This window comes from Cygnus olor, chromosome 1 (assembly GCF_009769625.2).
Source record: "Cygnus olor isolate bCygOlo1 chromosome 1, bCygOlo1.pri.v2, whole genome shotgun sequence".
Taxonomy (NCBI): Eukaryota; Metazoa; Chordata; class Aves; order Anseriformes; family Anatidae; genus Cygnus; species Cygnus olor.
The window spans coordinates 60546841-60571833 of NC_049169.1; the positions used below are offsets into that span (position 1 = coordinate 60546841).

Below are 24993 nucleotides of genomic sequence, written 5' to 3' on the forward strand. Positions count from 1 at the left end.
CCAGGTTGTGGTCTAACTGAAATGTGTATTAGACCTGGTTATGTATTTTAAATTTAATTTTTTTGGATGGGAACACTACTGTTTGCATGTCTTAGCTGAACTTGATGCTTAGTGTTTCAAACCTTTTTGTGATTAATTTGGAAAGATAAGAAAACTACGTGTAGATTAAAGGATTCAGTAATCTGATGAATCAGAACGGAGAATCCTTTTGGAAATGATCTCAGTGTTACTCTCAACTATTTAGAAAGCTTGCGTGGCAGTATGCTTTTAGCTTTTTCCAAAATAATAAAGAATGAATGAATGTACATCTGTGTGTGAATAAGTAAAATCTAAGATCTTTTGAAGTAGAAGTGCTGCTGGGTAGTTAACTTTGCGGGGAAGGGAAAGGAGATGGTGGCATGGTGGATAAGAAGCTACAGAAAAAAAAATCTTCAGGGTCCAGTTCCAGTAGTTAAAAATAATAGAATTAGTTTAGAAAATTGATTGAGGCTACTCCTCCAATCAGCACTTAATGTAATTTCTGTGAAGTGGGATGTCATGGGGCAGGTACTGCAGGGCCTGGAGTCCCAGTCTCCCTAGGGGCTTGTACATGCTGCCACAAAACAGGTAAAACATTTCTTACCTACTATAACTAGAAGCATCACCAAGAGTTCCTATTTTGATCATTCTACCTGTCTGCTGTCAACATACAGTAGATGAGGCAAACACCTTTTTGATCCTAGGATAGTGATGTTAGAATAACTCCTGAGAGCAAGGTACATGTAGTCTTCCTTCTAGTGTTACCTCTGTATAAAGAGCAACCTCCAGACTTCCTAAATGAGGCTGAGGCGTCCTGTGCTGCTGCAGACACCAGAGCTTGACCCTAAATCACAGAAGCGTAACTGTCCTTAGCGATTTCTTATCAGAGCTTCTTCAGGTGGAAGCGTCACAGAGGGTGAGTTAGGGGGAAAATTTCAGTCCAGCGTGCAGTACATGCTCACAGTTTTCTCTCACGCTACTCTTGTCAGCAGTGATAGGAATTTAAAGTGTTCCACATCAGCAGGAGCTGTCCTACTTTGCTCTTAATCTCAGTTAGCAAGCAGCACTAGTTGATACAAATGGGTATAGTTTTTGAGGCCCAAATAGGTCCTCAAGTGCAGCTAAGGACAACTTCAGCCAAGGTTGCTGAAAAAACTTCTTTGCTAGCTGTGGGAGTCCAAAGCAGCTCAAAATAAACTTGGGTTTTATCCTTGATGTAGCTATTATGGGAAGCAGCTGTGTAGAGAAAGAAGGGGTGAAATATCCCCATGAAGTATAAGCAGTACGTGTCTGCGATGGGGACTGCTTCTTTGACCGTGCAGTTGTACAGGCGTTTGAGTGCTTTTAAAATGTTTGTGGTTGTAACTAAGAAACTGGTTATAATTTCTTCCTTCTTTCTCGTGCTAGTAGAAAGATGTGAAAATGGTTTTGGGGGAGCTGAATGTTGGTTGTGTTTTGCGTACGCATTGAAATACTGCTCTGTTCATCGGAGTCATTCAGAACATGACTTCATTGTACTTCACTTGTTATCAAGAACTGAATGAACTGTCTGGCCTTTGGAGGATGGAGTGGGCAATGCTAGAAGATAAAGGATTTGAGGGCTTGCCTTACTTGAGAAAGGCTCCCGACAGCATAGCCAAACAAGTTGTGTTGTTCCTCTATAATGAGTCCTGTAGTTGGTTAGAGATTCTGAAAATAACACTTTCTCCACAGAGGGTGTGCAGCTGGTGACAGTCATACACATACTCTTTCTGAACATTGGTCCCTTTTACTGCTGGGTCCTTGGTGGTGGTAAGTTTTTTGTGTATGCTTCTGTTGAGCTGAATGCAGAATATGTTGCTCTGTTCCTCTCAGAGAGTAGTATGTGCTTTGCCTGCTACCCATTTGCAACTAATTACTAGTTAGGGTTATGGAATTCCGTATATTCACCAATTACATTCACTGCTTAGGATACCTTTTGCACACTTGTGGTTGGCATGGTCCTTGGCAAACTTAGGTTTATGGTGGCAATTCGCTATCTATAACCTAGCAATTATAATTTAGAAGATCCAGGAGAATTTCCTTTCTTGAGTAGCTGGGAAATCTGGATATTCATAAACACAGCTTATCAGTTTATTTAGAGCAGCTTTGTTGTGTATGGGAATCTGTGCCCAGGAGGTTCAGCCCAGAAACCTTTTTTGCTGAGTACATGTGACATTGATTTCCCTCTGGAGTGTGTCTGGACAGCCTGGATCAGAGAAAATAGTTCTGAAAGAAGTCTCAAAGCCTCAAAGAAAGGATCAGTTATAATTATCATTTCTAATGTGGTTGTTTAAACTGTTCTTACAGACCTCCAGTGATGGGAGACTCCTGAACCATCTGGAGCAATCCTTTCCAATATAGAGCAGCCTTGACCTTTGGAAAACTCATTCTAACGTCTGAATTCAGTTTATTTGCCTTTTTTTAAGCTTGTTAATATTGGGACTGCTGAGCTGTCCAATGTGGGTGTGGAAAGGAGATGATTCCTCTGCAATACCTTCACATGTCTTAAAAACAATTAACACATTTTATTACGTACCTTCCCTTTGTGAGAGAAACTCTGTCCTTTCTGGAGAACCCTTGTGCAGACAGCTGGGTCAGGAGCACTCCCTGTTTTGGAGCACTCAAAGTGCTTTGCACAGTGCTGCTCTGGAGGGTTGAAGCTCCGTTGTGTTGCTGTGCTTTGTGCCATACAACGCTGGTCCTGCCCAAAAAAGGCTGCATGGAAAAGATTTTGCTCGAAAGGTTGAATAAGGCTTGGATCATTGCAAATAACAGGTTTTAAATATAGTGCATTTGAGAGCAAAGAGAGCTTCTCAAACTATCATGCTTCCAATGTGTTTGCTCTTTTCTTTTAAACTAACAGGTTCTGTTTGTGCCATGCTCTTTCCTGGATGACACCAATATTCGTTAATGGACCTAATTCTCTCTGTAGGCAGTTATTTCCTGTGCACCGTGTGCAGGCTTTACCAGGTCAGGATAACAACACTTCACAGATGTGTTAAAACTTGAGTAAGGTTGAAAGCAAAGGATAATCAAGCTCGGTTTTGCCAAAAGCATCTCTTCTTAAAGATCTTTTTAAGTTACATCTGGTCCAATTAAAAAAGAAAATGGAAATTTCCATTGATTTTCAAAATGATTTCTTATACTCGGGAAAAAAAACAACTTTCTGAAGTGCTTTTTATCCAGGAATGGAGAAATTGTGCCTTAGGTCTTTAATAAATATGTTCCTACTGCCATTATCTATATTAGGTCAGTTGATGGTGAGAGAGTATTAGTAGGGTAGTAGGAGTATTGCGGTTAGAGATAATTAGGCTACAAGTCCCTTCCCAAGAAACTGTTGGTTGGAGGTGGGTTTGAAGCCATGGGGAGTCAAATAAAAAGGGTAAACTGCAGCTCGTAACTTGTGTGAGACTGACCTGCTTTTCCTTTAGCATAAATAAATTTTTTATTTAAATTTAGTTATACATGGCAATGTAGTGCAAAGTATCTGTGCTGTGACCTGATCCAGAAACACTGTCCATTTTCGATCAGGGCTACTTAAGTAGCATGACTTGTGAAAGGCCAAGCTTTATCATCTTTTACTGGGGCAGTTCTTTTCTATAGGAAAGTGTTTCTTCTTGAGAACCTTTTTAAATTGCAATTTTTGAGGCAGTTGCTTATAACATTTTGTTTTGGGCTATCTCATCTTAGTACTACTTTCTTGGTTTCAAAGGTGTGGGCATAAAGATATGATGAATAACATTATTTCCTGGGATTTAGGATATTAGGAAAAGAATGCATCAACAGTTAACCAGTATCTTTAATTCAGATCTTCCACTTGAGAAAGGGGAGGAATCCCAATGTGCTCTAAGCATGTCTGGTTATACCTAACGTGCTGTCTTGTAGCTGCTTCTGCTGAAGCCAGGAGTGAATTCTTCAGATCTGTAAGGGACATATCAAGCTACATTGTAAATGCTCTTTTTCAAGTATCTGGTAGGTTACTGTATTTCTTTCCCCTTTCTTTTGAACCTGTTTCACGTCAGGTGGAATTATTGTGAACGGTTGTGGTGGTTTGGTTTCACACCAGTAGGCAGCTCAGCTTCACCGTACTGCTCTTACTCCCCATCTTCAGAAGCACAGGGAAAATGCAAGGGAAGAGCGACTCATGGGTTGAGACAGGGAGATTAATGTAATTTATTGCCTATCAGCGGCAGACCTGAGAAGTGAGAAACTAAAAGCAAACTAAAAACACCCCCCCCCATCCACCCTCTTCCACCTCTTACCCCGAGCAGTGCAGGGGAATGGGGGCTGCGGTCAGTCCCCAACACTTCACCTCCGCTGCTCCATCACGGTCGCTGCCTGCCCCTGCTCCTCGCGGGGTCCTTCCCAAACTGAGCCTGCAGGGGCTGCCCACAGGCAGCAGCTCTTCAAGCACTGCTCCCACACGGCTCCGTACCACGGGGTCCATCCATTCCCCAGGAGCAAACTGCTCCAGCACAGGTCCCCCACGGGCGGCAGCTCCCCCCAGACCCCTGCTCCTGCGTGGGCTCCTCTCCACGGGCTGCAGCTCCGGCCCGGGGCCTGCTCCTGCGGGGGCTCTCCATGGGCCGCAGCCTCCTCCAGGCCACATCCACCTGCTCCACCGGGGGCTCCTCCACGGGCTGCAGCGTGGAGATCTGCTCCTTGTGGGACCCATGGGCTGCAGGGGGACAGCCTGCTCCACCAGGGGCCTCTCCACAGGCCGCAGGGGAACTGCTGCTCCGTGCCTGGAGCACCTCCTGCCCTCCTGCTGCACTCACCTTGGGGGCTGCATGGCTGGTTCTATCTGAAACAAAACTGGGTATTTTTTATTATTTATATTAACTTATTATTAATTATGTTATTTTATGTATTTATATTAACACATTTAGAATAGGTTAGTTATTAACATATGCAATCATTTTCATTTAATTCCTGTTATTTGGAAACATCGTGAAATGCATAAGCTTTTTTTGAAAACCAACTGAGGAACTCTATTTTAAATTGTATTAAGCGTGCAGTAGAGGAGAATAGAGTAGTGTATTTGATCAGAAAGCAGTCTATTCTATATTTTGGAAAATTGTATCTATTTATTTGCTTTTATATACAAATAAAAAATACGCATCAACTTTGCCTGTGGTTTTATTCTTGGAACTCTAGTCATGATTCTCAACAGAAGTGAACTCTTGCTTACCCATCGTTCTGCCTCTTTCTTTCTTACGGATGTAAGTTCAATACCTCCTTCCCCTTGGACTATTTCAGAAAGGGAAGGGAGATGCTTCCAAACACGTGGTACCTTGTGGAGAATGCTGCGATCAGCCACATACACACTACAGAGACCAGTTTCAATGCAATTATATTTTTCAAGTAGAAAAGTCAAAGTAGTTCGTGGCATCATAAACCAGAACTCCAGTTCCTAAATTCAGTTCAGAATGTAATGGGAAGCTCTTCCAGCTTCCAAAAATACTATGTACTGTCCTGTGGAGTACACCATAAGGAAGGAGCTCCTCAGTACTCCACTACGTTAAACTTCAAGGTTCTCCCAAAATGTACATCAGATGATATAGAAACAAACACAAAAGTCTGAATTAAGACCAGCATGCATTCTTCTAATGATGCATAGATGTCACTGTTCTTAGACTTACTTTTTTACTACCTTTTTCTCAGAGACTCTGCAGCCAGGATGCATCCCAACCCTGTGTTTCTCCATTTTTTTTTTCAACATGCACTGGCATCAGCTTGTTTTTAACTAAACCTGCAGTTCACTAGAGCAACTTAAGTCCTAGCCATGTTTTTTTTGTTAGTTTGTTTTTAAGTGGGAGTACCTTTTACAGTGCTGCCTGTATTAGATGGAGTAGTCCATATAGGTCCCTGATTTAATCAGTATGTGTCACAATTTATTCTTCCTCACTGACTCCTGTGTCCATAGTTTTACTGAGCAGTGATGGAGGTCTTGTGCAGCCTCTCACAATAGACGCTATGGAGGGCAGGAGAAAGGGATGACAGGAAGCTTAAGGACCAGGAAAGCTCCTAGTAAGGACGTAGAAGGACTGTCTATCCAGTGTCATCATTCACGTATGCAACAATTTGCAGCCAAGCTACCATAGTGTTGATAGTGGTGTGCAATGGGGTCTTGAAAAGCCTAGTCAGAAGGGGATGCTTTATGGCAGCCAAAGTGAAAAGTGTAGAATGATTTCTGATGAGAGTGACAGACTTAGCTGTTGTTAGCTGCATTTGCATGATGCCTTGCCAACAGCCTCTCCTCCTACTTGCTTCCAGGAAGAGAAGATATTGTTTCATGCTGCTAATAAATATCACTTATAACAAAAATGTCTTTGCCTAGACTAGCATGGCCAGACTGCGGCTTTTCAGTTTCTTTAATGCTTGGTTATTCTTGCATGTTTAATGTTTCTCTTTGTTTCATTTACTCTTTGCTGGCAGTCTTGCTTGGGAAAGATGCCTAAATAGATCTGTTTTGTGACAAGTTGTTTCTATTTCTTATTCGTCTTGTGTATGTTAAGTTTTTAAAAGGAAATTCTCTAATTTTCCTTTTTTATTTTTGTCTTTGTAGTGTATTTCCCAATAAACTAATTAGGAAGTTTTACATTATGTTCCTGAAGTAATATCATTCCTGTCGAGAATTTTGTGATCAGACAGCTCTGTAAAGCAGGGCTGTGTAATGCTTTCCACTCCCATATGTTTCCCTGCACTTTACAATTATTTCATTATCTTTCTGGTTCTGCTATACATGATTCAATTAAAATTACTCTCCTTAGATTCTTTTTCTGGATTATCTCTGTATTCATTATTTCTAACAGTTCCCCTTTAAAAGTTCCCTTCCTTTTCTGATGTGTTTTGCTACTTTTGTTAATACATCGTTTATTAATTCTTTTGTTAACTGAGGCTATGAAGTCTCTAGGGCCGTGCACAAACTCCAGTTCTTATCACAGGATGGTCTTGTCACCAGGCAGGATATGAAAGTCAGGACCTGGGGATTTCAACATTCACACCTTCGTTCTGTGAAGTTCCAAGAACCGCGTGCACCTTGAGCAACCAAGAATGCTAAGAAGACCTACACCTTAATATCTTGGTTGGTACTATATGGCTGATAACCTGTGGTCTCAGAGCATCCACTTCAGTGCTGGGAAAAGATGATGCAACCTTGCTGGAGTCAACATAGTTGAACTGATTTGTGTCAGTCATGAGCTTGGCCCCAGGTCTGACAGCATGGACTGCAGTAGCTCTGAATAAACAGTTTCCAGGGGAATGCTCTGGGAGCAGTGATTAGGCCTCTTGCATTGCATTAAGGGCACGAAAGAAAAACCTTTGGGCAAGTTTTTCCTCTAAGATGTTAATGCCTGTGGTTTCTTGTCATCACAGAATCATCTAGGTTGGAAGAGACCTCCAAGATCACCAAGTCCAACCTCTGACCTAACACTAACAAGTCCTCCACTAAACCATATCACTAAGCTCTACATCTAAACGTCTTTTAAAGCCCTCCAGGGGTGGTGACTCAACCACTTCCCTGGGCAGCCTATTCCAATGCCTAACAACCTTCTCAGTGAAGAAGTTCGTCATGTTGTGAGGATGTTACTAAGGAGAAAAAGACCAGAATCAATTGCTAAATCTTGAGATATTTGTACGAGTAAACATCTTATTTGATATAATTATTCTTAAATCTAGTGCGGTTTCAGGATCTCCAACAAAGATAGATGCAGTGACTTTAAAGTATTGAACACTCAATACATAAACCTAACAGCCTGTTAGGAAGGAGCAGAAAAGTGTGTGGTTTGTTTTTTTCTATTTGAAATAGTACTCGTTACCTTTTCCCTCTTCCCTAATGATTTTTCAAGGAAAGTAACTTTTGAAAGTTCTTTGGGTATGAACTATAGCAAATGTTTGACCTTTGATACTGTGCAGTGAACATGTAAACTTGCTATGTATTTATAGGGTTGAGTTTTTTGGCTTTTTTTTTGGGGGGGGGAGGAGGAGGCGGCTTCTCATTTTCCAAGTCTCAGGCCCATTAACCCTTGCAGGCTATGGAGAAAAATCTTAAATAAACTTACTTCAAACCTGTACTTAAAGTGACTACTTTTCACATTTCTGCTCCATCTATTTGCACATCCCTTTTCTTTCCATGTTTACAGCTCACAGTGAGCACTTATTTTCAGCCCCAAAGGCTTCTTGGTAACTGGGACTGTTTTGCTCTCTCCCAGCTTTTTATCATCTCTTTTTTATGTGAAGTGCCTTGACAGGATTCTTTCTTGTGTAACCTGATTTGCATACTGTCAAATGCTGAGTACAGCTACTAAATGCCTTCATATCTGACTGTGGAAGAGCTTACCATTATTAGTTACTTATGCATATACAACTGATCGCAAAATGGAGCATCTACAGATGTATTGCCATGATCTGGGCCAGGAGCAATGATGTTTGTAGTTTTGAATTCAATACAGATTGATGTTGGTTGAAAATCGTATCTTTTCAGCTTTTTCATCATGCTTCATATCATATCCTTCTTCTGCATTAGCCTGTGAAAGGAAGTGATTTTAGGTATTGCAGGTTGGGTTGTCGACTAATATAATTCTGGAGCGGTAACACGGTGCACAAGCAATGACCCTGCTGACTTGAACAACTTAAAGCGCAGTCAAGGGTATACATTTCCTTTGTCAGCACGGCCCAGTTAAGAATATATGTCAATGAAGAGAGTCCCTGTGGATAACTGGGTTTCTAATATACAGCATAGGCTCTGTTTTAATTAAAAAGTTGTGCTTGACTTCAGGCTCTCTGTTGTTTTATTTCTTTTAGGGATTTTTATAGTGGCCACACAATTGAAGAAATAAAAATTACTTTGTTTTAAGGACAGCTTTTCCTAAAAGCATTTGTATGCATTGGGTGCAAAAAAATGCTTAGTGATAGGTGTCATCTGTAAAAAGAGAGGCTAATATAAATTTAATTGGTCTTTTCAAAAGATTCCAGTATCTGCATTTTGGAGGGCGCTGTAGTCTTTAGCCTAAACAGAAAGCTTTTCAGTAGTCGTTTAGTTGTGTAAAAACTGACACATGCTCTTCAGAGATGAGAAATCAACTTACTTTGCAGAAAGTCAGCGAATTAAATATATATATATATATATATATATATATATATTTTAAGTGGAATGGGGGAAGAGTAGAGGAAGAAAGCTTTTACTTTTTTTAAAAATAAAAAAATAAAAGAATGACCATGGTGAGCAAATCTGGCGAGTGTTTTTCTTAGAATTAACGTTTGCAAAGCCAATTCAAGTTTGTGTGTACTTTATCCCTGACATATGGCTTCCCACATGATGATGTCACGTACAACTGAATGCCAGAAAAGTGTGAATGCTCCCAGCACCAGCTAGACTTTCAGCTGTGATTTGATTTGCAGCTTTCTGTGCGTGCACGGCTGGCCGGCTGCGTTAGAGCACAGGGCTCTGCACGAAGCTGTTGTGTTCCCCTCTTGTGGGTGCTGGTCTGTAGGAATGCATCGTAGTCACAGGAGGCTTCTGTGTTTGACATCATCTCTCCTGTTTTTCTTCCCCCAAAATGTTTGAATTGGCATGGCTGGATTTGTTTTCTCACCCTCAGTGTGAGGGAGTGACCCTCAACTCGAGGCATCTTGATGCTCTGAAAGCTTTATGTGGTTCCATGAGCGAGGGTTTCTTGTATGTTTGGGATTGCACATATCTTGTAGTCGCAAAAAGCTGTTCTGTAAACAGGCTTTGTTCCCAGCCCACTTGTTACCAGGCAGAGTTTTTTCAAAGGCAATCAGACTGTTTGAGGGGTGGTTCTTGCTGTGTGGTTGTATGTATGGGGTGGGGTGGGGGTGTTTGCTCTGTCCCCCCTCTGTGCGCTCTCCTGTCCCTAGCGCATGGTCTGCTGGTGTGTTGCTATCTTTTGTTTTATGAAAAACTTCTCTTGAGTCACAAGGTTTTTCCTCTTCTGTGCAAAACAATGTGTTACAGTGGTATTAGATTAAGAGTTTTTTTATTATTATTTTGATCTACCAGTTACTGTAAACTACTAAAGGGTCCTCTTCTGCCTCAACATTGGATATGTTTGGAAGATTCCTGGATCAGAACAGACTGTAAATTTTCTGATAAGCTGTTCGGTGAAAATTGGGATCCCAGTCTGCGTATTGCTCTTCAGGGTGATGGCTATCAGCAAAAGCATGGTAAAGGAATTTTCTTATAATGTTGGGTAGGGAAGATAAAGTGACTGATAGAGGTTCGTTGATGCATTCATTTTGTACTGCAATCTGTTTTTTAACGTAATACTTGATGAGGAGTGCCTTGATGTGTTTTTTGACTCAGAGGTGTATGAAATGCAGTTAGACCATCTTTTACTAACCCTCTTCTTTTACAAAGTCTTCATCAAACTCTGCTTGCAAGCAAGCGTTTGTCTTTGCCACTTCCCTTTGTGCTTTGGTGCATCTTTTCTCTTTGTGTGGAGATGGAAACTTGTGTTCGTTTGCTGTGCAGGAGGGGGAACTTCTTGTAAACCTGCACCTGGGTAGCAGCTGAGCCACATCTGTTTGCATGTGGATAAAGAACAACTTCAAGATGTTCCTCTTCTTTTTTGGCTATGTATTGAAACCTGGTGTGCAAAAATGAGTGAGCAAGTAAGTAGGTGCCTGCTTTGTGGGCTTCCTAGGAACGGTATTATTTTTCTCTTAATGCAGCCTTTTCCATTTGTGGTGGAATTTTCCTTCTGCCTTATTGCAATGTGCAAGACTGCTGTGACTTAAATATTTTATTTCTTTACTTTCTATCTTTTAAGTCTTTCAGGTAGTAAAAGCAACTTAAAATTCACAAGCACACGTGTTAAACAATGAGAGATGCTCTGGATCTTCCACAGTATGAAAATGAACATCTCTGAGATCTCTGAGTAATGGCTGTTAGGCCTCCAGATGCTGTTTGTCCCTTGTGCATCCCAGTTGCGTTATCCGGAGGGAGCACTGCACACGTGCAGCACGTGGTCCAGGAGCAGCATCTTCCAAAAGCTGCTGAGAGCCCCACCGCGGAACTGGACTCCCAGCCCCGTCCTCTCCCTGGCTTTTGTGTGCTGGGGTAATTACTGTGATTGTTCAATCCCTGCTGAATGCCTCCCAGAGAAGAAACGAGAGGGCTTTTCAGCTGCAAATACTCTGTGACTGGTATTTTCCTACAAGCCAGACACCTAAGAAATTAGTCATAGGCTTACACAAGAGAGCTGTGGGTATTTTTTGCAGTGACCTAATACATACAAGGCTTTTTTTTTTTTGACTGAAGCAGAAATAAATGCTGTTAAATAAGTCAGAAAGTTATTAAGTGTTAAGCCATATGAGGAACAGTTTATGATTTTTTCAGATATATTTTTGCCTGTCGTTCTCTTTACCCTTGGGTGGTCTCGTCCCACACTACATTCTGTTACTTCAATTTCTTATTTTCCAGTTCTCAAACAAAAAGATGAATAGTGGTGGATGGCAAAAAAAAAATTGTTGAAACTGTCTTTGAAATATGACATGCTATTCTACCCCATAGTCAGGGAGCCATTTCATGTGATGAAAATTACTAGTGAGTTAATAGCTTAAATTTTAATAATTCGGAAACCACTGTTACCTAGTCAGTTAATAGGAATTTCTTCATCATACTTGGAACATCTGTAGCTTTGGTTGCTGGTCTACCTAAAACACCTCTGCCTAAACAACAGGTAGCAGTAAAAGAACAGCTTTTCTCCTTGCTTAAAAATGAAGACACTAAAATGTAATGATGTAGATCACTGTGTTTATATGCAGAAGATCATTTTCTTAAAGTGGTTTATATTTTGAACTACTTTTTTGGCACTTTCTAGTATTTTCAGACTTTACCTAGCCATTACATAGTTTGTCAGCATAACGGAGCTATTTTTTCTATTCACAAATCTTAATTTTATTACAAGTAAAGACTACTATGTATTCATTTTTTTGATGTCTGCATCTATCATCTATAATTTAACAGTTTTGTAAGACTGGACACTACCTACTTTTAATCAGTGGCGGTAGTTGTGATCATGTACAACTACCACATTTTACTAGCAGAGTGCAGAAAAGTGATGTGACTTTCTTGAAGTTGCATGAGAAATCAGTGGCAGAGATGAGATTACATCTTGGATCTTGTATTTATAAGGGTATGTGTATAAATATATATTTACATGTATTTATATATTTTTTTATATATGCAAGTGCAGAACATCATTTTTTTACTTTATTGTAGGGTATAGAGCAATATTACTCTCCAGAACTGCAACTGCAGAGTGAATAAAAACTGTTTCTCTAATTGCTTCCTGGAAAAATGACTAGCCTGGTTCCTGGGTGATACTCGCACATGGTTTTCTGGCAATCTCAGGTGGTGTAGCTTGTCACCAAAGAAGTCTACGGACAGCACCAGTCCTTTGCTACAGTCGTGGGGAATTGCTGTGCTGGTATTATGGCATTTGCAAATTCACGAGTCTCAGCTGATGTTACTGTGCGTAGCATGCAGCTTTTGGGCTCGTTGAGTTCAGTGACAGGTTTCAGTGCTTGTGAATTGTGTTTAAACTCTCACCTGTTTTTGTGGGCAGCAGAAGCTGCAGAGTTCACCACCCCACGCACATTAGCATGCTGCTTTTGCTATCACTCCTTCTGGTGCCTGAATTTCTTTGTCTGAACTGAGGCATTGTCCTGGTGCCATCTGTGGCTCGTGTGGCCGCTTCCACAAGTGTTCTCCTTTCTTCCTCTTTGCCATAGTGTTATCAGCTTTGTGGAGTGTGGCTTGCCTGCTTGTCACCCTGTCACCGTTGCCTCGCTCAGTGGCAGTGCAGTTGCTGGATGGTGAATCTGTCACCCCACAACAACAGCTGCGCAAGCAAACAAGTCGGCGTTGCTACTAATCAATAGCTTTGTGCAGCCGCGGCATTAAAACGCACCACAACATGTGCAGCCTGTCTGCTTCTTTGTCCCGTGGCATAGCCAGATCAGCTGCTTTGCAGCGAAGAGGATGTGATTGCCATGCAGCACGCCTTCACCTCCTTCAGCGCACTTCGCTGCTGCTCTTTGTGCGCTGTCTGGCTGCTCCCTGGCACATCTGCTGCGCGCCCCATCTGCTCTCTGTGAGTGGCGCGCGCGGTGCTGACGAGCGGCATTCAAGTAGTACGCTGTTCTTCTGGAGACGGCAGAAAACAATAATTTGTGTTATTAGTGGCGTGTCATTAATACTCCCCGCTTCTAACAAGCCAGGCAAAGCAAATAATGTGGTATGTTGGCTTGCAAACTTGCCAGCGAGTTTTTGTTTCAAAATCCTGTGTGCACAAGTGAGCTTCTCGCGCTCCGCTCATCTCAAGCAATCAGTGCTGTTACCTGGTCTTGTTGCTTGCAACGTTTCTAAGTCCTAGTGTGTTTTGGGAGTAGTGTTTTACTGTTTTCCTTAAATAAAGGAATAAATCTGGATTTTTTTCCTACCTATTATTCTTTCAAGGAAGAAATACATCGACAGATCCTCAACAAAAATCTAATTGTAAAGACAGAATGAATTTAAAGTCAAAATGGCCTTTGCTTTATGCCTGTCTGTTGGATTGTAATAGCAGTGCAACTAACCCTACAGAACGTCTTTGTGACGTGTGGTCGCTTCTGGCAGGATTTTGCCTTGCAATGATCCCTCTGTCAAACTGAACAATGACAGCGGGAATTCTCTGTGCGTGAAGAAAGATGAAGATGCATAGCATGGGCACGTATAGGCAGTGCAATTGTTTTATCTGTAGAATCAACTTACATATCATCACCTCTAGCTTTGGGTCAAGGATTTGTGCAGATGCGTGATCACAAGTGTACTTACTAATCAGAAAGTGGACATCTTTGCCAGCCACATTAACTGTCTTGTGTAGTGATTCTGCATTTACTGTGCTTATTGCATTGAAGATGACACAACTCTTGTGGAATTGATGCTGGGAATTGCAGCATGAAGCCACGATGAGCAATGAGAATTTTATCAGTGCATTCGTCTATAATTTGGAATTCATTTAAGCAAACACTAGGTGTCCAAAGTGTGACAAAAATGGGCAGTGTTTTACAGAGCCAGCTAAAAGGATTTGTGGTGTGCCTTTACGCACTGCATGCATACTGGGAGAGAATTGATTCATTCTGACAGTGTGTTTCATGGTCTTGTAATTCTTTTCCTGTAGTAACTCCCTGCTTACTCAAAATGTCACAAAGGAAAAACTAAAGGCTGGAAGCCTGAGTCAAAGGAAGGAGTGAGGTTAGGGAAGGCTTTAAGGAGGAGAAAATGTAGAACAACTTTCTGTCAGCAAGCAGGACTGGCATCACGAACACCTGTTCAGGGTCCGTGCTTCAGTCCTGTGCTTGATGGGAGCTGCAATTTCTGTCACTCATGGTAACTGCTTGCAAAAGCCATTGTTACAGGGTGGCTGCACTGTCTGCGTTCCAGCAGTTGACTTCCCCCTTTTCCTCCCCCCTTTTCCTCCCCCTTTTCCTCCCCCTTGAGCATTTTAAGGCAGCATATTTTATCATCACACCACAAAGATCATAAATCTAACAGTGTCTCCAGTGAGTTTCAGGAGTTAAAAATGGATTAGGACTGCCTGAGAGAGTCTTTTATGCTGCAAAATATCTTTTATGCTGCAAAATATTGTGCATGGGATCTGTAAAATAAAGTATATTATCGCATGGCTCATCTTTGATTAGCAGTGATTAGTGGTATTAGTTCTGTGCATTAATTTTTATAATTGTGCTTTCCAGATCAGGAAGTTCAAAGCTTACCAGGTCAGTATGTCAGCACTTGAAAAATTGTTAGGGAATTTAGCAAATAGACCAGGGTGGAAGGGATGATGACAGCGGTTTATCACTTTTGCAAAGCGCTGTTACATTGGCAACAGTGTGTAACAGATAGGTGAACTACTCCTGCAAAGATCTGCCAGGAGTTAAGGAGTTCAAGGCATCCTCTAAGAGCTTGCTAATGTAGCTACACTTGAGTAGCATGCCATATCACCATCAGGCACTTAAAACTGCGTCTGCTGGGTTTTATTTTAAACTGTTCCCTGGTGAATTAATTGGGTGGGATTCCTACCCCCACCAGCCTTTTCAGTGTGCATTGTCAGTAGGCTCCAGTAGCACTGCATAGATGCTCCAGAATGAGAACAGTAATGCTAGGGAAACGGGATGATCGGTGGGGATAGCTAATCTAAGAATGAAGCCTTTGTGTGTACCCTAGAAAAATGTCTGTGAGAAGTTTTCTGTGATTTCCTTTAACGCTCAGCTCTGAAGGCTATCAGTCATATCTAGGCATTTCACTAAAGTACTCGGGCAGTAATAAGCCTTTCCTTTGCAAAACACATCCATGGTTGGAAAAGCCTGTATGCAGATCTTCTCAGTAATACAAGGATGCTTTTGTGTGAGGAGGAATTACAGTCAAGTTGTGCAAATAGTATTGATACATGATTTTTGCAAGAATCTTCCTAAAATATCTGGTAAATTCATAGCTTTTTTTCCTTTGTGCTTGAACTCAGCTATTACTACTTAAGTCCTGCAAGTCTGAGCAGTGAAAGTTCTGTTACAGGTGACCTGTAAATAAAGTTCTCCTACAGCAGGATGCAGATGAAGATGGCAGCTGCATAACAAAGGAATTTACTGCTGGCTGCTAAAGGCGAGAAGTGAAAAGAATGGCAGGCAATGTAAACCTAACTACTGGACATGTTTCATCTCACCAGATACTTGCAGTAGATATCAGGTCCACACTCGCCTTACATAAAAGGAACCCACCTCTTCATCCCATAAATAGCACATGTCGCTCATTTCTGATATTGACAGGAGCTGGTTATTGAAACAGAACAGATCTGCCAGTGAGCCTAATAATAAGAAATAATAAAACTGGAGGAAATGAAGTGATGCTAATGGAAAGCAGAAGACCTAAACTAGGTCCCTAAAGATACAGAGAGTCTTTTTCTGCATTGTACCCTGTTACCCTTTCTAGTTTGTTTACTTTGGGAGCCTGTGAGCTGACAAACACTATAGCCTTGTGTAGGTAAGAGGGAGCTGCTCTCCGTCCTTTTGTGGGCTTTCTGGGGTGCTGCTGTTAAGGGACAAGTAGGTGCAGAGTGAGAGGAGCTCTTGTGGTCCTGGTCAGTTCTAGGGAACAGGGTTTCACAGGGGAACTTATTTGTTGTGTTGACTTGATCCTTGAATTCTGCATAGCAGAGATTTGCTCATTCCAGTATCAATACTTGTGCTAATCTGGTGGTTTTTTTGTTTTTCTCTCTTTCCCTCCTTATTTAGATGAGATATCCATGGAGCAGCGAAATTTTTCCTTTTTCTCAATGGCCTCAAAGGTGCACCAAAGCATATCAGGCAGCAGGACACAAATGGCCTTAGCAAAAAGTACTTTGGAGTCCCAAGAAAGTAATTTCCTTCAAACAGTTTTATCATCAGTTACCACTCCCCTTGATGTGACTTCATTTAACCAAGAAGAAACGATCAGGATTTCAGAATGGAGAAGTATGCCATCGGTAGATGTCTCCATAACAAGCAATGAGGCATTCTTAAGTGACAATGAATTTATTAGCTCATTTCCAAAGGCACAGTGGACTCCTCCACTGAAGTCTTCTGCAGTTTTACCAGATCATCAGTCTAATACAGTAGAGCCACCAAGAGAAGTATTAGAAACTCTGTTGCTAACACCTTCATTATCTGTCTTTTTTATACCATACGAAATCTTGAAAACAGCACAGCAAAAGACTCCGCTAAGTGCTGTCCCTAGTCCCAGTAACACTCTCACAGAACTGAAGCCTTTTGTACCAGATAGTGAAATTCTAAGTTCAAGCAGAGACTTGCTGTTGCACCCTCCAAATACAGATATTTATTTCACTCCCATTCCTTTAGAGGAGGTGGGTGAGGTGTGGGAAAACGTAAACAGAAGTTTAACATCTCTGCTTTCTGAGGCAACTTCACGAGAGCCACCTGTCCATCTCCAGTTGCTGGATAGAGATAGCCATGTTGCAGCAGATGCTACAGCACAAAGTATAGACCCAAATGGTGACAATTACACTGATGTGAGTAGCTGGGCAACAGAAGTACTCGGTGTAAGGACCTACCCTGCTCCAAGCAGTCCCTGGGCCACACCTGCTGCTGCAGCAGCCAGTGCTGAGCCCAGTTTGTTTGCAATCAGTCTTCCACTTGCACCTTTCCCTGGTCACTCAGCTGTCGTTTCTGCTAACGCTGGTACGGTTCTTAATGCCAGCTTGTTTACATACCACTTCTCCAGTACAGCACCAAATTTGCCTGCTGGTTCAGAAATACCGAGTCAACCTGAGCTTGTTAGTGAGCTCATAAGCCCAGTGCCTTTCACGAGATCATACAGTTCTTGTTTATACTGTGACTCGGTTTCACTTCTGCCAGAGGCAGGCTTTGCTCCAGAACATGATGTGGGCTCAGGTGATTACATTGAAACCATGTCAGTCCAAGCCTCTGAAGTACAAGGAGTAACTCCATTTACAACTATAATTACCGATCAGTATGAGTTCGATGAGCCTACACCTGAGATTTTTGATACTTCTTTTCCATCAAGACCAGTTGTTTCATTTTCTTCAAGATTTGCAGAGATCCCTGATTCAAGTGTGTTTTTATCAAGCACTGTGGGCACTGCCATTGATGACAGAATACCTATGAGTTCTCCTTCCTACCATCATCTCCCTGGAGAGATGTCACTGGACATCTCTGCTGCCCAGTTTTCCCTCTCTGCTATGGAAACTGTTTCACCGCCACCAAGCACTGGTGCAGAACATCCTGCTGCCACCACTGTTCTGTCTGAAACTGCAGTCACCCCGAGTGAGCTGGTAGTGTCTTCTGCAGTCAGTCACACAACTTTTCTGGACTCACCAGAACTTAGGCCATCAGAATCAGGATTTTTGCTTGACAAGACATCTACAAGGGAAGAACCATCTTTAACAGTTTCAGATTTCTCGTCCAATCTTTTATCAACACCATTTCTGATTGAACCTAGCTACTCGTTTTTGTCGTCAGCCATGCTACACTCTTACTCTGTCGTGCAGAGTGATTTATCAACACTCTTACCTCAGACCTTGTTGACTGGGACATCAGTACTTTATGAGGATGTTTCCAGCTGGGACTTAGCTACTGCTGTCAGCTCTACCAGTAACATTGAGGTTTCTCTGTTCTCTCTCGGACAAGCACCATACTTCTACTCAAATGCATCCTCTACTCCAGGTCCACACGTTCCTGAAATAATGCCATCATCAGGTTTGCATTCTGACTCATCTGTGTTTCTGGAAGCACCATCAGTATTGGTAGCGGGATCTGAAGTTGTGATTACCTCAGCTGTTACAGGAGCTACCTCTCAGTTAGAGCCTTCGCCCTCCTCCTTCCAGCCTGTGGTTCCCACCCTGGTGCTGCCTGCTTCCGACACCGAGCCTGTTAACAGCAGTGTCCTGCTCGACGAGACGAGTCTGATCTCTCTGTTTACTCCCTTTCCAATAACTCCTGTCTTAAACGTGTCTTCATCTCTGCTCTCAACTGTTCTGGCTTCTGATGAGGATACTGGTGCTACAGTTAACGCCACGCTGCTTTTAACATCCCACAGCGAGGGCAGCGCCCACCCCACAGCACTTGTGACTGCAGGCCCTGACAGCCTGATGCCGCGTGTCGATGCCAGCAGCGTCGCTCCCTCTCCTACACAATCTCCATCTGTGATCACATCGCTCGTTCCCACACCATTTCCTCCGACTTCTCGCCCTGCCACGGGGTATGATGTTCCAGCGGGAACTGGCAGTACCAACACATCGGCTGCTCCTGGCACTGTCCCCAAAACCGCTGCCACTAGCACCCCGAGCAGCCGCGGCACGCCTGCTGCGGGCAGCAGCCCCGGCACCTTCTCCTCCCCTCCTCTGCTCACCATCTTCTCCTCCCCTCCTCTGCCCACCACCACCGCTCGGCCCAGAGCCACGGTCCTGACCTCTGCCGCCAGCACCACCAGGCAGCCCTACGTCTGCGACATCGCGGTCCCCGATGCTTACCTTGTCACTGCCGGTGAGAGATCGCCCACATTTTGATTCTGTTTTCGGAAACCACTGTATTGTGAGCCCTTAGTTAGGCTGTGGGGGTTGAATTAGCTGCTTGACTATTTCAGAGAAATATAGTGTCAAATTTAGACAGCTGTAAAACCACGGGTCTATCACTTTTTCTGGAAAAGAGCAGAATTCAGTTGTACAGAGTTCACTATGCTAGTGAATTACATAGACATTACACAGTGAATGAAACTGCCTTTTAAAGTTGCTGATACGTATATACAAGTACATATATTTGAGGCTGCTTTATCACTTGATTGGTGGAAAATGAACAATATTCTGTTAATGTTCTGCCAAATGTTCTAAGTTTCTCCTTAAAATTGATGCTGTTGTTTGCATAAGGTCCACATGAGGTAATATTTTAATATGAAAGAAAAAATTTGACTTCAAAAATATTTTGGGCTTTGTTACCATTTTTATCATTTTACTGTCCTAGCTTATGTTTATATTTTCGCTCCTCATATACTTATTAGGTTTGGTGTGGTTTTAACCAGAAAAAGTGACGTTAGTGTTTTTCAGAACCAATTGTCTCAGCATCTGGTTTTGTTTTTTTTGGTGTTTTCCCACCTCCTTGGCTTTTTTAACAAGGCACTACCTACCAGAGAACTAACCCAGGGCAGCTGTAGAAATGCTGCCTGCTCTGTGGTAATCAACACGTTTTGTCCTTAAGCTTTGCTGTAATATGGAAAGCAAAATGAGAATAATCTCATTCTCCAGATATGAAGGTGAGCTGACTCTGCTGGTAAGGACGAAGATTTATTTCCACCTGTAATTTGAGTAGTTTTGTAGGCAAGTTACTGATGAGAAGTCAATGCAGACTGACAACGTGACACTTGTCAGTTGTCTCCTTGACCATAGCGAGTCTCAAGCAGACGTAAGATCCATAGGGGCGTGGGGTTTTTGAAGCAGTTTCTTACTTGGTGGATATCCCTTTCAGCAATCAATGTTATGTTTGTTTACTTTTATTTAAGCGAAAAGTAGATGCATATTTTCTGTGGCTTTTTCCTGACCATATCTGCATTCCACGCACTGCCTACAAAACTTGAGCTGCGTTATGACAGCAAGCTCATTGTGGTGTGTGGATCAGACCGAATGTGCTGCGAGTTTCAGATGCTATTTGAACGCCTGAGTGGCTCTTAAGAAGATTGCTTGACTAGAATACTAAAGACAATAGATATGGACAAAAATGAGAGAAAATAAACCTGGAGTTCCTTAAGTCACTTTTTAGGATACAGTCACAACTTTCCCTGTTTCCTTGCTATTGTCTTGTCCATTTGACACAGTTGATCTCACTGTCTGCTTTTTCATGTGTTACACAATTGAAAAATGCAGTTTTGAATAAAACCTAAGAGATGAAGCTAAAGTATATTTACTGACTGACATTAATTTCCAGTGCTGGCCCGAAGAGCTGTTCTACAAAATGTCAGTGAATCCATCAGAGAAGTGCTCAGAGTTCAGTTCAGGCGATCAGTAGAGCTAGAGGTAAGTGGTATGAAGTGTGTACAAGTGCTATTTGATCACTCTAACACAATAGTGGTTTAAGTTCACAGGCTAAAACAGTGATTTAAGAACAATGTATATGATGCTAAAGCACGGAAAGGTTTATTCCAACTTAAATGTTAACTTTTTTAAAATGTATGACTTTTATTTTTTACTTTTAGAATGTAATTGATTTTCTAGGGTAGATCTTTCTTGTTTTTGTCATAGCTGATCAAGCAGTGCCCTGCCACTATTGCACACCTGCTCTAACTGGTGAAGTGAAAGTGAGCTGAAAAACTTCTACTCTTCTAAAATATCTGTTACAGAGTGTTGTTTCTCTTGCTAGCTGATTATATGCTTAGTGCCTTAAACAAAGTAAGCCATTCTCCACCATCTTGTGCCATTTTATCTTGCAAGTGAGGTCATCAGCACTTACATGGAAAGTGGTGGAATCCCAAATGCAGGATTTGTCAGGAAAGGCAGGATGAAAAAAAATCAGGTGTGCAATGATAAGATGTTATTTTTTAAGCCTTCAAGTAGGTGTGACTGGATTTCTTCCCCTCCTCTCCTTCCCCCACTCACATGGTAAAAGAATTTGTACTTTAAAAAAAAAAATCCTCTCCGCTGATGTTCAAGGAGTTGTCTTTGAACAATATTTCAGTGTTGTTCCCTAACTTCGAAGTGAGTATCCACTGAGTTGAAGCTTAATACTCTATTCATCCACTTCTTCCTCAAACCCTCTGTCTGAGAGGAAAATGATCGTAGAGGTGTTTTGGGGTTACATTTGTTGTGTAATCAGGTAATTCAATATTGGGGATAAAATGGAATGTTTCAATGGAATTGTGGGTGTAGGTTGCAGGTTCAGCTACACTTGCAGTGTGTCATTTCTGTGTTCATTTGGTTGTGATAGCCCAGCACCAAGGCAGTACCTCATTTCTAGTGTGGTTCCAGCTTAATTTTCTTACTTTTTTTTGAGTCTCTGATTTCACTTTCACGATAAAGTTAACTCATGTGCCACCTTGAATGTTGAACGTAAGTTGAATATCTTCATGCACAGAAGCCCTTGATGGCGGTGCCTTTTCCTGCTTGCTGATCTGTATGGGAAAATGGTCTTTTGACAGCTCCTGCCACAACCACTGCACTCAGTAATTAAACAGCTCTTGTCTGTTGTTTGAGAACATGCCTGTCTCCTACTCAGTCAAGATAAATGTGTGACAAATTTCTGCCAAGCTTCAGCCACAGTGAGCTGCCCCTATAGATTATGTTTAGTTTTGTTCCTTTTAGCAATACCTGCCCATAAGCTTTTAAGGATTTTTGCAAATTAAATATTTTTATTCTGGATGGTGAATTTATACCTTTGGATTGTGCAAACTGACATAATCAAGTAGAAGTCAAAAGCTCACGATGATGAAGCTACAGTGATTTTCAGTGACCTTATATGCCTTGGTAATATGGAAGTGCTTACTGTCACAATAGTAATGCCAGTAATACAAAACATATTGCTAAATATCTGAAGGCTGAGTAGAGCAAACATTTGATATCTTTCTTCTTTATATTTTTACCCTTTAGTCTTTCATTTCATGCCCACTGTGGTCTTGCAGAGCTCTCAACAGTGTGTTTTGGCTCTAAGGCTGCTTTCTGGCAATTGCTTTTATACATAATGCAGTTAGTCGAGCTTCATTCTTTGCAAATTCTATTTTATCAAAAGGAGAAAACATCTCCATGGAGTCACTTATGCTTATTTTATGCTAGAATGCTGCTATCATATGACTTCTCTTTGTGATGCCTTGGATATGGGTATTTTTGCACTAAAAGTAATGTCTTCAACTCTAATAGTAAAATACTAACCAAACGGTTATTTTAAATAAGGAGCTGTCTATGTCAGCATGTTTAATGGTGACGTAATGCAAAATTTTACACAGAATTGTCTTATATTACTGAACTAAATTAATCAAGCAGACCTGACTCTTGTTAGTCAAGAGTACCCAGGAACTGAGTTGTACGTTTGCAAGTTACGGTGAAGCAGTGCACTTACTTAAGCTGCTTTTTTACTATGGCTTTTATGACAGCTCCCAGATGTTGTTCCCTTGTTGTGATGTAATGCACAGTAAATCAGGAGACAGTCTTGTTAAATTTAACTTGGTAGTAACGTGTGCTTTAAAAATAAAATCCATGGCAGCGATGGATATGACTGCTACTCACTTTAAATATAATCCAAGTTTAATACTGAAAGGAGAATTACTTTTTTCCCCAACTTTTTCAGTTGAAACTTTGGGCTCTGGTTCTTTATTATTTCTAACATTCTGAGCTGATGAAGTAGGAAAAAAGTGAGGCAGGCTTGAATCCTGTCTAATGAAAAAACTTTTTTACAATTTTCTTCTTAGCAAAGTGAGAATAACTGAAAATTTTAAAATTCTCTCTTTTGAGTTGGTTTCAATGCATTGCATCTGCAGAAGAATAAGACCCTATTGTTTGCCTGTTCTTTGAACTAGAGCAATTTTTTGTCAACTCTCTCTAATGTAAATCTTAGGACACTTGGGTAAGATTTGTTAGACAATCTTCAGTTGACTTTAGCTTTGTTGCACTAGGGCAAGAGGAAAAAAAAGTATTGGCAGTGACTTGCTGTAAGGACCCTGGTGCCATTAAGTTCATACAAACAGAAAAAAGCTTTTTGTCGGCCTCATTTTTGTTAGGGATTTTTATCATGCAGTGTAATGTATGCCACAGTCACTTTGTTGCTGCATTTAATCCGGGGTTTTGGACCTATCCTCAACCTATAGGTTTCTGTAATCCAAAATCTGTAAACCTCTGCCTTAAAAGTAAGGAAACAAGTTCACTGTCTGGCAGTTAAATACTTTTTTCAAAGATGCCACCTTGTGGATTTGCACTGGCTTCTGTAACATTCATTGCTACTCGCTGCTGCTGAAATTGTGGCTGTTACCATTTAGATGTGTGAAAATGGTGGGAGAATAGTTGCCTTAGGATCCTAATGTGTGTAGGGGCAGAATCTGTTTCATTTTTAAGACCTGTGAGCCTTTGTAGCCCATCTTTGTGAAGTTAAATGCTCCCTGCAGACTCATTACAGAATGCTTAATAAGGTGGTGGTGAGGAAATCCTTTTTTTATGTCTTATGCCAGATGTTTGCACAGCATAATACAGTGGTATGTAGGCATGGATTAGATAGTACCAAAGGTGCATCTAATCAAATAGTTTAGCTGACAGTAATCTATAGCAAATGCCTAGAGAAAGTAAAAGAGAGAGAGTAAGCAAGCAGTGATGTTTTCCCCAAATACTTTTCTAGCCTCTAATAAACTAGGACTTAAAAACTTGCCATACGAGATGCATGTCTTGTCAGATTGGCTTTGAATGAGAGAGGCTGTATCCTGGAAACAGCAGGGTTGGATTAGCTGGTTTAGGAGAAGAAATGGCTGAATTTGAGAAGGTGCAATGGTTTGTACTGAAGCTTTCTGCTTTTGCTGGTGACTCAGTTGTGCATGTTGAGTTTTGAGTGCTTCTCCAGATTCATGGCTCAAGGTATTAAGGTAAGAAATCTGTGCTTATTTAATGTAAGAAATTGTACTTGCTTACTTGAATAGGTAGTGCTCTAAAACTGGGGTGCTTCAGCTAGCTAGTTTGATAGCATCTCACTGTCCTGGCAGTAGAAGTGAAACCTCCAAGAGAGGGTTGGCTGACTGGCTGGGTTTGGGAACCATTAGAGCTGTGCCAAGAGGAGCTGTTCTCATTTGTGAAGCTAGAGTTGAGCTGTGCTCATCTATCCTAGATAACTTTCCAAACTTCTCTGTGAATTACCTTGTAAACAGCATCATGCTAACATGGCTGTATTACTTCTGGTGTCTGAATTAAGTTGTAGAGATGTAGCTTAAGACAAAGCTGCAATATCTCAAGCAGAAATAGCTATTGCTTTCACCTACAGTAGTTCTAACCTACCTACTTTAAAATTACACTTAAAAAGTATTTTATGTTTCCATTCTTGTGGCATTACTTTCACCCAAAAAGGAGCACAAAAGGGAGGCATGAGCGTTAGCTGTTAAGATGAAGAAGTCGATGCAAAATTTCAGAGGAGTCTCTGGGTAGGTTGCTCATACTGCATCTGTGGTGCACTGGAACAGGTCAGAGGTGTAGGGAGCTGAGCTGGTTATCAGAGGCTTGCTTTCTTGTCTGAAATACCTAACTATAGTCCACGACAATAGTACTGCAGAGAGGCTGTTCTAGGCCTCTCTTCTTCAGTGTATATGGTTTTAGAAATCACCAGAAAATTGTCAGTAAGATCGTTAATTCTCTCTCTTCTTTTTCTTGCTTTTAAGCGGTGTCGTGTGCAAGTAATGGTAACTTTTTGTATGTCTTACCCATTATA

The 24993-nt window shown here is 41.5% G+C and overlaps 1 protein-coding gene across 7 annotated transcripts in view; it reads left to right on the forward strand.

The window, feature by feature from the left end:
- The window catches only part of KIAA1549 (KIAA1549 ortholog), a 142079-nt gene that overhangs the window by 49625 nt on the left and 67461 nt on the right, over positions 1–24993 (forward strand). For all 7 annotated transcript variants that reach the window (XM_040544976.1, XM_040544970.1, XM_040544974.1 and 4 more), the window contains exons 2-3: positions 16336–19101; positions 20533–20621. In XM_040544976.1, the coding sequence (XP_040400910.1) occupies positions 16336–19101; positions 20533–20621 (2855 nt within the window). The remainder of the gene's footprint in view (positions 1–16335; positions 19102–20532; positions 20622–24993) is intronic.